The 13,473-nt window shown below is 39.2% G+C and overlaps 1 protein-coding gene across 2 annotated transcripts in view; it reads right to left on the bottom strand.

The window, feature by feature from the left end:
- The window catches only part of WDR88 (WD repeat domain 88), a 35,657-nt gene that overhangs the window by 13,365 nt on the left and 8,819 nt on the right, over positions 1-13,473 (bottom strand). The window contains exons 7-11 of one of the 2 annotated variants that reach the window (XM_072871817.1): positions 8,724-8,908; positions 7,240-7,322; positions 4,944-5,012; positions 4,455-4,547; positions 2,818-2,955 (exon numbers count right to left, since the gene is read on the bottom strand). In XM_072871817.1, the coding sequence (XP_072727918.1) occupies positions 2,818-2,955; positions 4,455-4,547; positions 4,944-5,012; positions 7,240-7,322; positions 8,724-8,908 (568 nt within the window). Of the gene's footprint in view, positions 1-1,416; positions 1,500-2,817; positions 2,956-4,454; positions 4,548-4,943; positions 5,013-7,239; positions 7,323-8,723; positions 8,909-13,473 lie in introns of those variants that run through there. The other variant, XR_012044046.1, reaches the window with a different exon arrangement.

Genomic DNA, 13,473 nt, shown 5'->3' with positions numbered 1-13,473 from the left:
ATAAACTACAATATGCATATGCACACATTGCTTATGTGCTTTATGACCTGTGCACACACATAACACTCGAGTGCCTGACCAAACACGCACATGTTCACACAAGCTAAATAATCAGAAAAAGTGATTTGGGTAGTTTTCTACAGAGCTAATGAGAATTCTTCACGCAGAATTGCTGCTGCCAGCAGTAAAACGCCCTCCCTCTGGGCCCCAGCCCTTTGGCCCGTTACCTGCACAGGGCCACAACAAGGATGCGCCACACCAAGAAAAGGATGGTGCTACCAGGTAGGAGTGAGCCATGAACACCCATGGAGCCGGGCCCACAACCCAAGGCTATCGGGAAAGGATCATCTTCATGAATAGACCTGATTACAGGCCTGGAGTGTAATCAGAATCTGCAAAGCGTGGAGATTGCTCTGGCAATTTAACAGGCATCTAAGGTATATTTACAGCCAAATTATACATGTTATTCTTCAAATAACTCCTACAGAAGGGCAGCCACGCTGACTTGGTCTAAAACAGCCTTACAACTTTCTCATCAGGTTAGAATGGGGACTGAGTGATTTAGTCACACTACAGGAGTACAAGAGCCAGAAAAAATGCAGATGAATCTCCATCTTGTGAATTGTCTGTAATTATCACATTCCCCACAAAACCTACGCTGCATACAAATATGAGCCTACTGCTGCAGGTGAGATCAGTTCAGGGCTGAAGACAAGCTGACTCACGTGGCACCCAAGCACTGAACAGGTCATGGTAATGGACAGAAAACAGCAATAAGTAATAAAACTTACTGATCTTATTAAAACCAGAATGTAAGAATTCGTTTTTCCTTTTTTTTTTTTTTTCTCAATTTGGGAAACAGAAAGAGGATTCATTCAAAAGAAAATTTCCAACCTATTCACATTACTAATTCAAAATGAACCAAGCCTCTATAAAGCAACTGCTTTTTTTCCTGTTTCAGCAGAAAAAATTGGAGCTTTGATTTTTCCAGCTGAAAAGGGTAAAGAAAGAAACAAAGAACACTTTCAATTCTAATATAACGTTAATTATTCTAGGACTAATCTTTTCTAACATGCAGAAATTACTTCAGTATTACTAACTACATTAAAGCCAAATTAATTCTGCTATAAAACATGCATATTTTATGTGATCTGTTTAAAAAAAAAAAAACATGAGGAGCACAGACACAGCATTTTCTTTTAGCCCCTGTAACAAAACAATAATACTTAATTAAGGAGTGAAGAGGGGAAAAGAATGCTGGAAAATAATACAATTTATCACCTAATACTTACTCAAAGCCATAAATCTGTACAAAACATACTATTCCCTAGAAATATTTTTCATTTAACCTTGGATTCAAGTGTAATTGTTGCTACACAATTCACATAATTTAAACAAGGGAAAAAATCTACCTACTTAGATTTCTTTGTATTCCATAGCTTGACTGCATTCCAGGCTGTCACATGCACAGTTCCAACTATTTTCCCCACTTTAAGTTCCTTTTAGAAAGAAATGTTGAAAAGCTTGAAAACACCGTTTTTAGGAATAAGACTTCCAAACATTTTATTAACTTTTATTAACTGACGTTCTCACATATACTGAATAGATATAATCCCCTCAGGGTTGCTCCTAAGAAAGGGTAGAAAAACTACCATGCTCCTTGCTGGGGGGAGCCTTTATTACACAGAAATAATTTGTGCTGCATCATGTCAGACATGAACCACAACTTAGTCTCAATGCCTGAAAGCTCCTTTACAAAATTTTTGTAAGTGGTATGGCAACAAGTTAGAAAAAAGTTCACGGTCTTATTCAAAAAACTTTCTGATGTCCACTGACAGCAAAGATTCTTTGCTTGCCATAGTAAAGAAGAGTAGTTGTCCTGGTTTTGGCTGGGATACAGTTAATTTTCTTCCTAGTAGCAGGTATAGTGCTGTGTTTTGAATTTAGTAGGAGAATAATGTTGATAACACGCTGATGTTTTAGTTGTTGCTAAGTAGCGCTTCCACTAGTCCAGGACTTTTCAGCTTCCCATGCTCTGCCAGGTGCACAAGAAGCTGGGAGGGGGCACAGCCAGGACAGCTGACCCCAACTGGCCAAAGGGCTATTCCATACCATATGCCATCATGCTCAGTATATAAAGCTGGAGGAAGAAGAAGGAAGGAGGGGATGTTCAGAGTGATGGTGTTTGTCTTCCCAAGTAACTGTTACGCGTGATGGAGCCCTGCTTTCCTGGAGATGGCTGAACACCTGCCTGCCCATGGGAAGGAGTGAATGAATTCCTTGTTTTGCTTTGCTTGTGTGAGCGGCTTTTGCTTTACCTATTAAACTGTCTTTACCTCAAAATCTCAGTTTTACACTTCCAATTCTCTCCCCCATCACACTGGGGGGGGGGATGAGTGAGCAGCTGCATGGTGCTTAGTTGCCATCTGGAGTTAAACCATGACAGTGGTTTATCTAAAGAACGGAAGGAAACCTCACAATAATTTACATATCCACATATTTTCTTTAGTAAAGTGAACTTGGAACTAGTGATTCATTTAAAATTGTTTAAAATTTCCCAAAGGACAAGTAAGTAATTTTATTCTCTGGTACCGTGCAGTATAAATAACGTTTCTATTCCTGGGGATTTTATTCTTTACCTGATATGTCACAGCTGTTTAATGGATTAGTACAATGTATTTTATTATTCTTCATACAGAATACTACGGTAGAGCAAGGTTAGAGGAAAGTCTTAGCTTTATATGTGTATTACATAAAGATGTACAGACACCCCATTTATACTGAAATGTGTTAACATCCCAAGACTGCTAGATTAATTTAAAGATCAGGAGAAACAGAAGGTGGCAATGGCAACATTTTTCTCACTGGAGAAGACAGACGACAGAATACACACTTGGATACCACTTCAGAGTCACTACACTCCAGGTATAAGAACAGTTTTTCACATTCTTCACACTGGTGTAAATATAACAAAAATGGCATTTCAGTTAATCATCTGTGACAGATGTGCATTATTTCACTCATGAAGGTACAGCTCTATATACACACACATATCTAGGCCTGACTTTTGAGATGCACTGAGTGCATACAGCTGTCATAAACTTGACACAGATACTGCTGCTCAAAATTCATTACTGTGATGAATAATTTGGAGGTTTTTTCCCTGAATAAAACTATTTTTGTGAACTCTGATTTTATTTTTTTCAACTGATACAGTATCTTACTTTACTTTTTGGGTGGCTTGATGGGTATCCAGTTTTTAGCTGTTCTGTCTTGGTGATAATCACTAGGTGGTTTGGGGCTTTTTTTGTTTATTTTTTTTTTTACCTGGCCATTATCTGACTACAGGAGAAATGTGGAAAGAAAAATTAAAAAATTAAGGAAAATCGATACATAACAATAATTTTAGACAAAATATTAACCCACTGTAGTCAGTACAAAGAAGATTTTCTGCTGACTACACACATACTCATGCAGTTTAATCCACTTTATCAGAGTCAACATAACATTGGTTCCCAATTCACCACTTGGGAAACTATTTACAAAAAATTTGAGACATTTTTCTAATTGTTTGGTATGCTTTCAGTATTGCTAAAATGCACCATAATATCCTTTCCTGTATTAATTTTAACCATATTCTCAAATTTCTGTTAATCGATACTTTTAGGAATGTACACATTTTCACTGCTGGCACATTTATAAAACTTATTTAAAAGCTTAAAAAGCTGCACACTGCTTTTGAATAGCTGCTATTCAACAAGAAAGTCTGATAAAAATATTATAGAAATAATTAAAAAGTTAGTTCTTTTTCATGCAGTTTCACTTAATGGTTATTGACAAGGAGAAAAATATACACAAGATCTTGCAAATCCACTACCAAAACCGACTGAGGGACTGTAATAAAAAGTATGTTTCAATAGCATTAGGCTTGTTAATGTTCTTCCTTCTTAACATTTATTTATAATTTATGTTTTAGAAGTCAGAATACATACAGTCTCAGCTTTAAAAAGACACTCCTATGTTTTAGAAGTCAGAATACATACAGTCTCAGCTTTAAAAAGACACTCCTCAGAATTCATATAAGCTGATTTATGTCCAGGAGCACATCAGTATTACCTGCCTTGGTTTAGTAATACTCCTGTATAAACGGCCAATTACTCTGCAGAAGCATCAGGTGTAGAAAACCAAAATATGCTTATTTTTTAAAGGCTCTGTTTTCTAAAAACAAAAATGCACCTGTATATGAAAACTGGTGTCCTTATCAAAATAAATTTTAAAAAGACCTGTCATTACTACATCCCACTCCCAAAAAAGGATTTGACAATCTTTGCAAATGGAGAACAAACACAATCAATTTGTGTTTTCAGCCTAGAAATCTCACAGCTTTCCTTTAACATTCAAATTTTCTTTCTGAATGAAGTATGAAGTGTGGTTAAAAAACAAAGTGATAGAACCTGAGCAATTTTTGAGCCTCTTGCTTTTCTGTTTTCTATCACTGAAGGAATATGATCCATTTTTTCAATATTCCACAATCTCAAAGTAGAATCCTGAGAAAAAGATGCAATTATTTTGATGTATTTGCATATTACCAAAAGAGTGATTTACACCAATTCCATAAGGATGAAATCTCATCTCATCAGATGAACCCTCTCAATATGAGAGCTAAACTCTCTCACATTAAAATATCATGTCTCTGGAAACAATCTTTAGCAATCTTAAAACTGCCTGCACATTTTAAAATAACAAAAAATAAACATACTTATCAAATTCTTTTAAAGATTTTCTGTAATTACTTGAGGTAAATACTGATTACAACTTAGCACTTTTATGGACAACTTCACCATTGTTAAATTTCATTTTTAAAAAAGCTGAAAACAAGGGATGAAATCTTCACATCCATTTCTAAGTTAGCTCCTGAAACCACATCAGGAATTAGTGATTACCTTTGAGGCTGAAAGAATCCATTTCTTGTTTTTGCTAATCGCAACATCTGTCACCCAGTCCCAATGACCCTACAATAAAGCAAAATTTAACTATAACACAAGGAAGAAGACTTTATTATTATTATTTTTAAAAACCCTATTTGTACCATAAATCCATTTTGAAATGCAGTGAGAAAATTCTTATCTAGAGTGCCTCATGTCCAGTCAAGAAAAAATGTTGTTATGAAGTTCATACATCCCTACATATACCTGAAATCAGTGGCTGTTACAATCTCTGGTAACCAGGCCACCAGTTGCAGCACTCAGAAGAATGACAGCTACACAGTCACCGTGGGTTTAAGCTCCATTTAAGCACAGGTCTTTTCTATGTTTTAAACAGTTTAATAAAGAAGAATTGTAAAGAGAGAGTTGACTTCTAATACTCATTACCTAAAAAAATCTTGAGGCTCTTATGTGATAATGGAGGGAAGAGCTGTGGGAACAGACAGCAGCTTCCCCTGTTTAAGGGAAGGAAACCAATTCTGAAAGCAGGCCAAGTCAAGCAGCTCTATCAGACATCCTCATTCTGACAACAGCAGCACAGCTGATTTGAGGTTAACAGCATTGAGTTGGCATAAGAATAGAAACAGGTTAAAATCTAAAATGAATTATTTATTCCAGCTAGGGAGGTTATTCAAACATGAATGGTATTAACAGATAAAATTCCTGGAGTTTAGGAAGGCATGCTGTCATTTTGATAGACAAATGCCACACCTGAGAAATACAATAAAAAGATGAACATATATTTTTCCAGCACAGAGAAGTAGTCAAACATGTATACATAAAACATGGTTTGTATAGCAGAATCTTTAAAACATGTTTTTAAATTTAGTTATGAGCCCAGAATATAATTATACCAAGGCACGGATACTAAACTGGAATTCTCCATAGTTACAAAGATATTAGCATTTAAACAGATGCCTTCTCTTTTATGGGAAACCGAGTTAGTTACAATGATTGCTGTGAACTGGGAAATTTGCAGTAGCTGTATTATGTAAAGCACCAATGCTGGTGGATAATGTGTACTGTTACTGCTCAAAAGGTTTAAACAGCTCCAGTTCCGTAGGGTACATAAGCTTACATTTAAGGGAACAGGTGTGAGGCACAGGCTTATGAGCTCTCCTATATGAAGATGCTATCTTGAATGTGACAGCAGTTGAAAGCTATTTTTAAGCCCAAGGTTTTGTAAGAAAGTGGTCTTTTCTGAGATCTTCCAGGTGGGTTTGTTCATGAGTTTTAACTAAACCTTGAATAGCATATGCAGTAAGTAAAAAAAAAAAAGTCCATTAAAATCATATTTTCATAAGATAGGAAAGAGCCAAGGTTGCCGATGTGAACTCTGACATTGCTTGACTTCTGTGAAATTAACATTTGCAAAACATATGCATGTAACTATGAATACTGTTAATCCTTTTCTTTGCCCCACACGTCTGATCACTAGTTCAAGTCTTGTGGATTGTTTGCACTAAAATAAGAAACAAATGAAAGGTACTGTAATACAGTATGGTATGTTTGCAAAAAATAAAGCCATGATGGCACAAAAAAAACCTAATGAGAGTTGGACTTTTTTTTTAATTGTATGCAGGTATTACTTACCGTCTCAAATTCTGGGTAGTATTACCATGGATATGGAAGAAAAGAGGAGGCCTAGCTCTAAGCAGTGATAGCCAAATACTGAACAGCTACCTCATTTACAGAATTGTCCAACTTAAGAAGTACTCTAACATGGTGGACCACATCCCTGTCACTATAAGCAGTAATGTAAACTATGTAACCTCGGGACTGAGCTAAGCTTGACAACCTCAACACTGATACATACTTTTTTTTTCCAATGCTTCCCTTTTAATGTACTGTTTTCTGTGGACATAAGCAAGCATGTAAACATACAGATACACAAGAGTGTTGCATTTCAAAATGAATATATGCACTACCCAGGCTCTTGTTACTTGCTGGAAAAAACTCTCTCCTAAAACATAGGTACAACTCCATTCAATATAATCCTTAAATAAGCTTGTTCATAAAAAGAGAAATGTAATAGCTTATTAACAACTGACTTGACAAAGGTAGTATCTTTGTAGCTAATCGTGTAAGAATATACTGTTCTAGGAAATTAAATCACACAAATCCAGGATATATTCCTGCCTGTATCTAAAAAGGATGGACAAGGGTATTTGTCAGATAATGAAATATTCAATGCTTTTAAACCAGCAATACATTTTACACCTTCTCATCAAACTAGTGACCAAGAGCTCCATACCTTTAAGCTTAGCTTTTTATAGCCTGCCTCTGTATTCCATATAGCTATAGTTTTGTCATATCCACCAGACACAAGAAGTGATGCTGAAATATAAAATCAGAATACTATATTTTATCTTTGCTTTGTCATACAGACTAATAAAATAGGTTTCTTCTAACAGTGAGTCAGACTTTATAAAAACATTTAATAATGAGCTATTAGTCATGCCTTAACAAAATAGTAGAAGTTCCTTTCAGCTACTTCTTGTAAATGTTCTTAATTTTGTAAATATTAATACGTAAATTTAGCAAACACACAATTGAGTGGAAAAAAACATACATGAAAATTTTGTTGACTTAGAAAATTAAGGAGATACCTTGTTTAAAAATTAAAATATAGAGAATACTTTCAGAATTGTTAGGTCAACTGTGAATAAAAACAAAAAAGTAGAGTTTAGTGTGGAAAGCATGCTTTCAGATTCCAATATTCATAGGCCTATCTGCATTTGCATGTCTTCAAGCCACAAGTACATTTTTCCCCACAGAGTTGCTATTTATTTATTTGAGTTGCCTAACTCAGAAGGCACTGTATGGGTATGACTGCAGATTAACCCGCTCTCAGCAGTTCAGGAGTCATTTTTACTGGAGTATTCGGATGTGAAGTTGCAAAAGACAACAGCCAATTAGATCGCAATGTACAGAAATTCATATTAGTCCATCCCAGTGAAGAGAAGAGAAGCTGTTTCAGCGCAGTAGCAGTTTGCAGTAACACTAATTTCATGCTGTGGAGGGACTAGGAGTTGTCTTACGATCTAGTGAAAGTAATGGAACGAGGGCAGTAAGAAATAGCTCCCCACTACCTCCGCTCAGATCTAAGTAAACTGGGAAGTCTGTTTCTTCCTCCTATTCTCCTCCTATTCATCCAAGTATCAGGGAGACATCAAGTTCCAGGTGCCAAATTGTCTTGCTATAATTCATAAATATCATCTGCTTTCAACATGGTACTTTATGTGCTCCATCAGCGTCGCTGAGAACATCCATGAAGTTTTTCAGAAGTACATTACTAGCATACGTTGTTTGGTTGTGAAGTAATATTACTTTCAGGGGTACTAACAAAGACATACACATTTTCCTAATTATTACAGATCAGTGCAGTATTTACTGAACAAATTTTTTCAACTAACTAACGTTAGGAGAATATCCACAAGTGCTAAGTTAATCTTCTAACATAGTATTGTGCTTTTACTCCATTATGATCTTTTTACTGGACCTCTTGATGGGTATATCAATTAAGCAAGTGTTCCAGTTGCCTGGTTAAGACAGAACACGGACCATCAACTTCAATTTACTTATTTACATTGACATCATTTTCTCATAATTAAACATGTTATCTTGGAAATTATGAATTAATTACCTACATGATTAGAGTGGTCACTCGTGGTTCATCTGAGATGTCCTATACATAGGTATTAAGATACATCATACACTAGTATTAAGATAACTCACCATCTTGGCTAAAAAGGCAGGAACTCACAGAACCTTCATGTCCTTGGTTCAAGGAAATGGGTTCACGACACCGAAATTCTCCTGTCTTTATGTCCCATATTTTTAAGCTTTTGTCCCAGGATGCTGTGCACAAGTAATGACCATCAGAGGTAAAGCAGCAATCTGAGATAGCATTGCTGTGTCCCCTGAAACACAGGTGAAAAACACAGGAAGAGTGAGCTTTTGTAAACGTTACAAATCTCTCAAAGAGCGTCCTGCACATTGAGCACCCTGTCTCCATCCAGTAAAGCACCATAAACATATTCTGAATTTTAACCACATGAATAGTTCTGTAAAGTCTCTGGAGCTGCTTACAACCTCACAGCCAGCACGGGCTTCAATCCCTTATTGGATTAGGTCATTTTGCACTATGCAACCCTAGCTGTTAAGTGGCAAGTGACCAGCTGTTTTTTTCATTGAACACAGCTTAACAATAAATTGTTTAGCAGCTACAACACAACTGCATTTTACTGAAAGTAAATTACCAAAAAAAGCCACCCATTTTTCATTAAATAAATAGCATGCATTTATTTCTACATGTAAATTTCAACTCAAACATTTGGAAGAAAAAAATTAAACAATTCTAGATTAAAGTCTAATTTTGGAAGCAGTGATACTCATAAGAAAAGAAATCTGGACATTCCAGAACTGGGTGAGGACTCTAGTGCTTCCTGAAATCTACAGTGGGGAAAGGATTATGAGCGTCTCTTACAGGAAACAATACTGTAGTCACTGCAATTTAAAAGAAACATTACAATGTTGCAGATTGAATTTCCCATCCAAAGTAATTCCTAATCCCTTAAAGACAATTTTATTACAACGTTTAAAGGCAGACTCTCTGATTATTGTTTTAAGAATTCAAAGCTAAATTGGTCGAGATTATTTAAAGCCATTGATATTTTTAACGGTTGATTTGACATCTCTATTGTTGCATACTTCCTTCTTAAAGTGATAACAATATCCCAAGATTACATAACGTTTTTACTGTATACTGACTTCAGTGAGAGATATGAGAGTTTAGCACGTGAAGGCTCAGGAGACCATACTGAGCAAGGCTTCTGGCACTGGGCATGATCTTCTCCAAAAGCATATAAGGAAAAATGATCTGGAAAAACTACCTCTGTACTCAGAGAGTGGCCATAATTGGTTCACTGTGAAAATGAAAGTACATATTGAGCTGGCATCCACAGCATCTGTCCTGAATCCAGTCCTATTTTCATACTTCCATTAACAATGTAGGTAATGAGATAAAGAGTACAGACATGAAATGAAGCCAAAGATGGTATGCAGTTATACAAGGGACAAGATTAAAATTCAAAATTATCTTCACAAATTGAAGAAATCATCAAGAAAATAAAAAGGTTATAACAGTCTCTATAGGAAACTGCTGTCATCACTGCAGTTTGTAGGAGCGTTACAGTGTTTAATCAATTATCTAATACGCATGGTGCCTGATCAGCTCAATTTTGTCAAGTCTGACATTCTGTAGTAACATACAAATAATCAACTGCACAGATAAGGGGTGGGAACGATGGACTACACCAAAGTTTTGCAAAAAAAGGGTGCAACAAATATTTGTTTCTCAAATATGGTTGCCATCACAGAAACGTGGTGGGATGACTCGCACAACTGGAGTGCTACAATGGATGGCTATAAACTCTTCAGGAGGGATAGGCGAGGCAGGAGAGGTGGTGGGGTAGCCCTATACGTTAGGGAGTGTCTGGATAGTTTAGAGCTTAATGGTGGTGATGATAGGGTGGAGTGTCTATGGGTAAGAATCAGGGGGAAGGCCAACAAGGCAGATATTGTGGTGGGAGTCTGCTACAGACCACCCAACCAGGATGAGGAGACTGACGAACTATTCTATAAGCAGCTGGGAGAAGCCTCACGATCGCTAGCCCTTGTTCTTGTGGGGGACTTCAACCTACCGGATGTCTGCTGGAAATACAATACAGCAGAAAGGAAACAGTCTAGGAGGTTCCTGGAGCGTGTGGCAGATAACTTCCTCACACAGCTGGTGAGTGAGCCAGGTAGGGAAGGGGCCCCGCTGGACCTCTTGTTCACGAACAGAGAAGGACTTGTGAGCCATGTGATGGTTGGAGGCCGTCTTGGGCAGAGTGATCACGAAATGATAGAGTTCTTGATACGTGGAGAAGCGGCGAGGGGGGTCAGCAGAACTGCCACCTTAGACTTCCGGAGGGCAGACTTTGGCCTGTTTAGGAGACTGGTAAACAGAGTCCCCTGGGAGGCAGCCCTAATGGGCAAAGAGTCCAGGAAGGCTGGACATTCTTTAAGGAGGAAGTCCTAAAGGCACAAGAGCAGGCTGTCCCCAGGTGCCGAAAGACGAGCCGGCGGGGAAGAAGACCGGCCTGGCTGACTAGAGAGCTCTGGCTCGAACTCGGGGAAAAAGAGGAGAGTTTATGACCTCTGGAAGAAGGGGCAGGCAACTCAGGAGGACCACAAAGGTGTAGCAAGGCTGTGCAGGGAGAAAATGAGAAGGGCCAAAGCTGAGCTAGAGCTCAATCTGGCTGCTGCTGTAAAAGACAACAAAAAATACTTCTTCAAATACATTAGCAGCAAAAGGAGAGCTAAGGAGAATCTCCAGCCCCTAGTAGACGGGGGAGGGAACACAGTGACCAAGGATGAGGAAAAGGCTGAGGTACTTAATGCCTTCTTTGCCTCAGTCTTTAATAGCAGGGCCAATTGTTCTCTGGGTACCCAGCCCCCGGAGTTGGAAGATAGGGACGGGGGCCAGAATGGAGCCCCATAATCCAGGGGGAAATGGTTAGTGACCTGCTGCACCACTTAGACACTCACAAGTCTATGGGGCCTGATGAGATCCACCCGAGAGTACTGAAGGAACTGGCAGAAGTGCTCACCAAGCCCCTTTCCATCCTTTACCAGCAGTCCTGGCTAACTGGGGAGGCCCCAGTTGACTGGAGATTAGCAAATGTGACACCCACCTTCAAGAAGGGCCAGAAGGAGGACCCGGGGAACTACAGGCCTGTCAGCCTGACCTCGGTACTGGGGAAGCTGATGGAGCAGATCATCCTGAGTGCCATCACACGGCATGTAGAGAATAACCAAGGGATAAAGCCCAGCCAGCATGGGTTCAGGAAAGGCAGGTCCTGCTTGACCAACCTGATCTCCTTCTACGACAAGGTGACCAACTTAGTGGATGAGGGAAAGGCTGTGGCTGTTGTCTATCTAGACTTCAGTAAAGCCTTTCACACAGTTTCCCACAGCATTCTCCTGGAGCAACTGGCTGCTCATAGCTTGGACGGGTGTACTCTTTGCTGGGTAAAGAACTGGCTGGATGGCCGGGCCCAAAGAGTGGTGGTGAATGGAGTTTACTCCAGTTGGCGGCCGGTCACAAGCGGTGTTCCCCAGGGCTCTGTGTTGGGGCCAGTCCTGTTTAATACCTTTATCAATGATCTGGATGAAGGGATCGAGTGCACCCTCAGTAAGCTTGCAGATGACACCAAGTTGTGCGGGAGTGTTGATCTGCTTGAGGGGAGGAAAGCTCTGCAGAGGGACCTGGACAGGCTGGATCGATGGGCCGAGGTCAACTGTATGAAGTTTAACAACGCCAAGTGCAAGGTCCTGCACTTGGGCCACAACAACCCCATGCAATGCTACAGGCTTGGGGAAGAGTGGCTGGAAAGCTGCCTGGCAGAAAAGGACCTGGGGGTGTTGGTTGACAGCTGCCCGAATATGAGCCAGCAGTGTGCCCAGGTGGCCAAGAAAGCCAATGGCATCCTGGCTTGTATCAAAAATAGTGTGGCCAGCAGGACTAGGGAAGTGATTGTCCCCCTGTACTTGGCACTGGTGAGGCCGCACCTTGAATACTGTGCTCAGTTTTGGGCCCCTCACTACAAGAGAGACATTGAGGTGCTGGAGCGTGTCCAGAGAACGGCAAAGCAGCTGGTGAAGGGTCTAGAGCAGAAGTCTTATGAGGAGCATCTGAGGGAACTGGGGTTGTTTAGCCTGGAGAAAAGGAGGCTGAGGGGAGACCTTATTGCTCTCTACAACTACCTGAAAGGAGGTTGTAGCAAGGTGGGGGTCGGTCTCTTCTCCCAGGTAACAAGCCACAGGACGAGAGGAAATGGCCTCGAGTTGCACCAGGGGAGGTTTAGACTGGATATTAGGAAATTTTACTTCACTGAAAGGGTTATCAAGCATTGGAACAGGCTGCCCAGGAAGTGGTTGAGTTGCCATCCCTGGAGGTATTTAAAAGATGTTTGGATGAGGTGCTTAGGGACGTGGTATAGTGGTGGTCTTGGTAGTGTTAGGTTTACGGTTGGACTCTATGATCTTAAAGGTCTTTTCCAACCTATACGATTCTGTGATTCTCATCCCAGGACGTATGAGCAGAGGTACATCCACAGAGAAGCATGTAATAATAATTCATTTCTATTTTTTTCCAGTTAGGGGGAACACTGTTTACATTATGGAGCCATATAATTCAATAAAAATGTGAGCCAACTGGAAAGATCAGTAAGAGATCAACAACTAGAATGATCAGTAAAATAGGAAAAAATAATTACATATTAAATAAATAAGGATTATTTAATCTACTGAAAAGATGACTCAGCAGATATTATAGAAGTTCTTGGATATATATAAAAATGCAGAAGAAAACAAGGGAATAATCTGATCTCCATGCCTGAAGTGGATCTAAACAGAAACATGTGAGCTTAAGTTGCAGCCA

This window comes from Ciconia boyciana, chromosome 9 (genome assembly GCF_034638445.1).
Source record: "Ciconia boyciana chromosome 9, ASM3463844v1, whole genome shotgun sequence".
Taxonomy (NCBI): Eukaryota; Metazoa; Chordata; class Aves; order Ciconiiformes; family Ciconiidae; genus Ciconia; species Ciconia boyciana.
The sequence above is the reverse complement of the archived record's forward strand: the minus strand, read 5'-3'. Positions and strand labels throughout refer to the sequence as shown.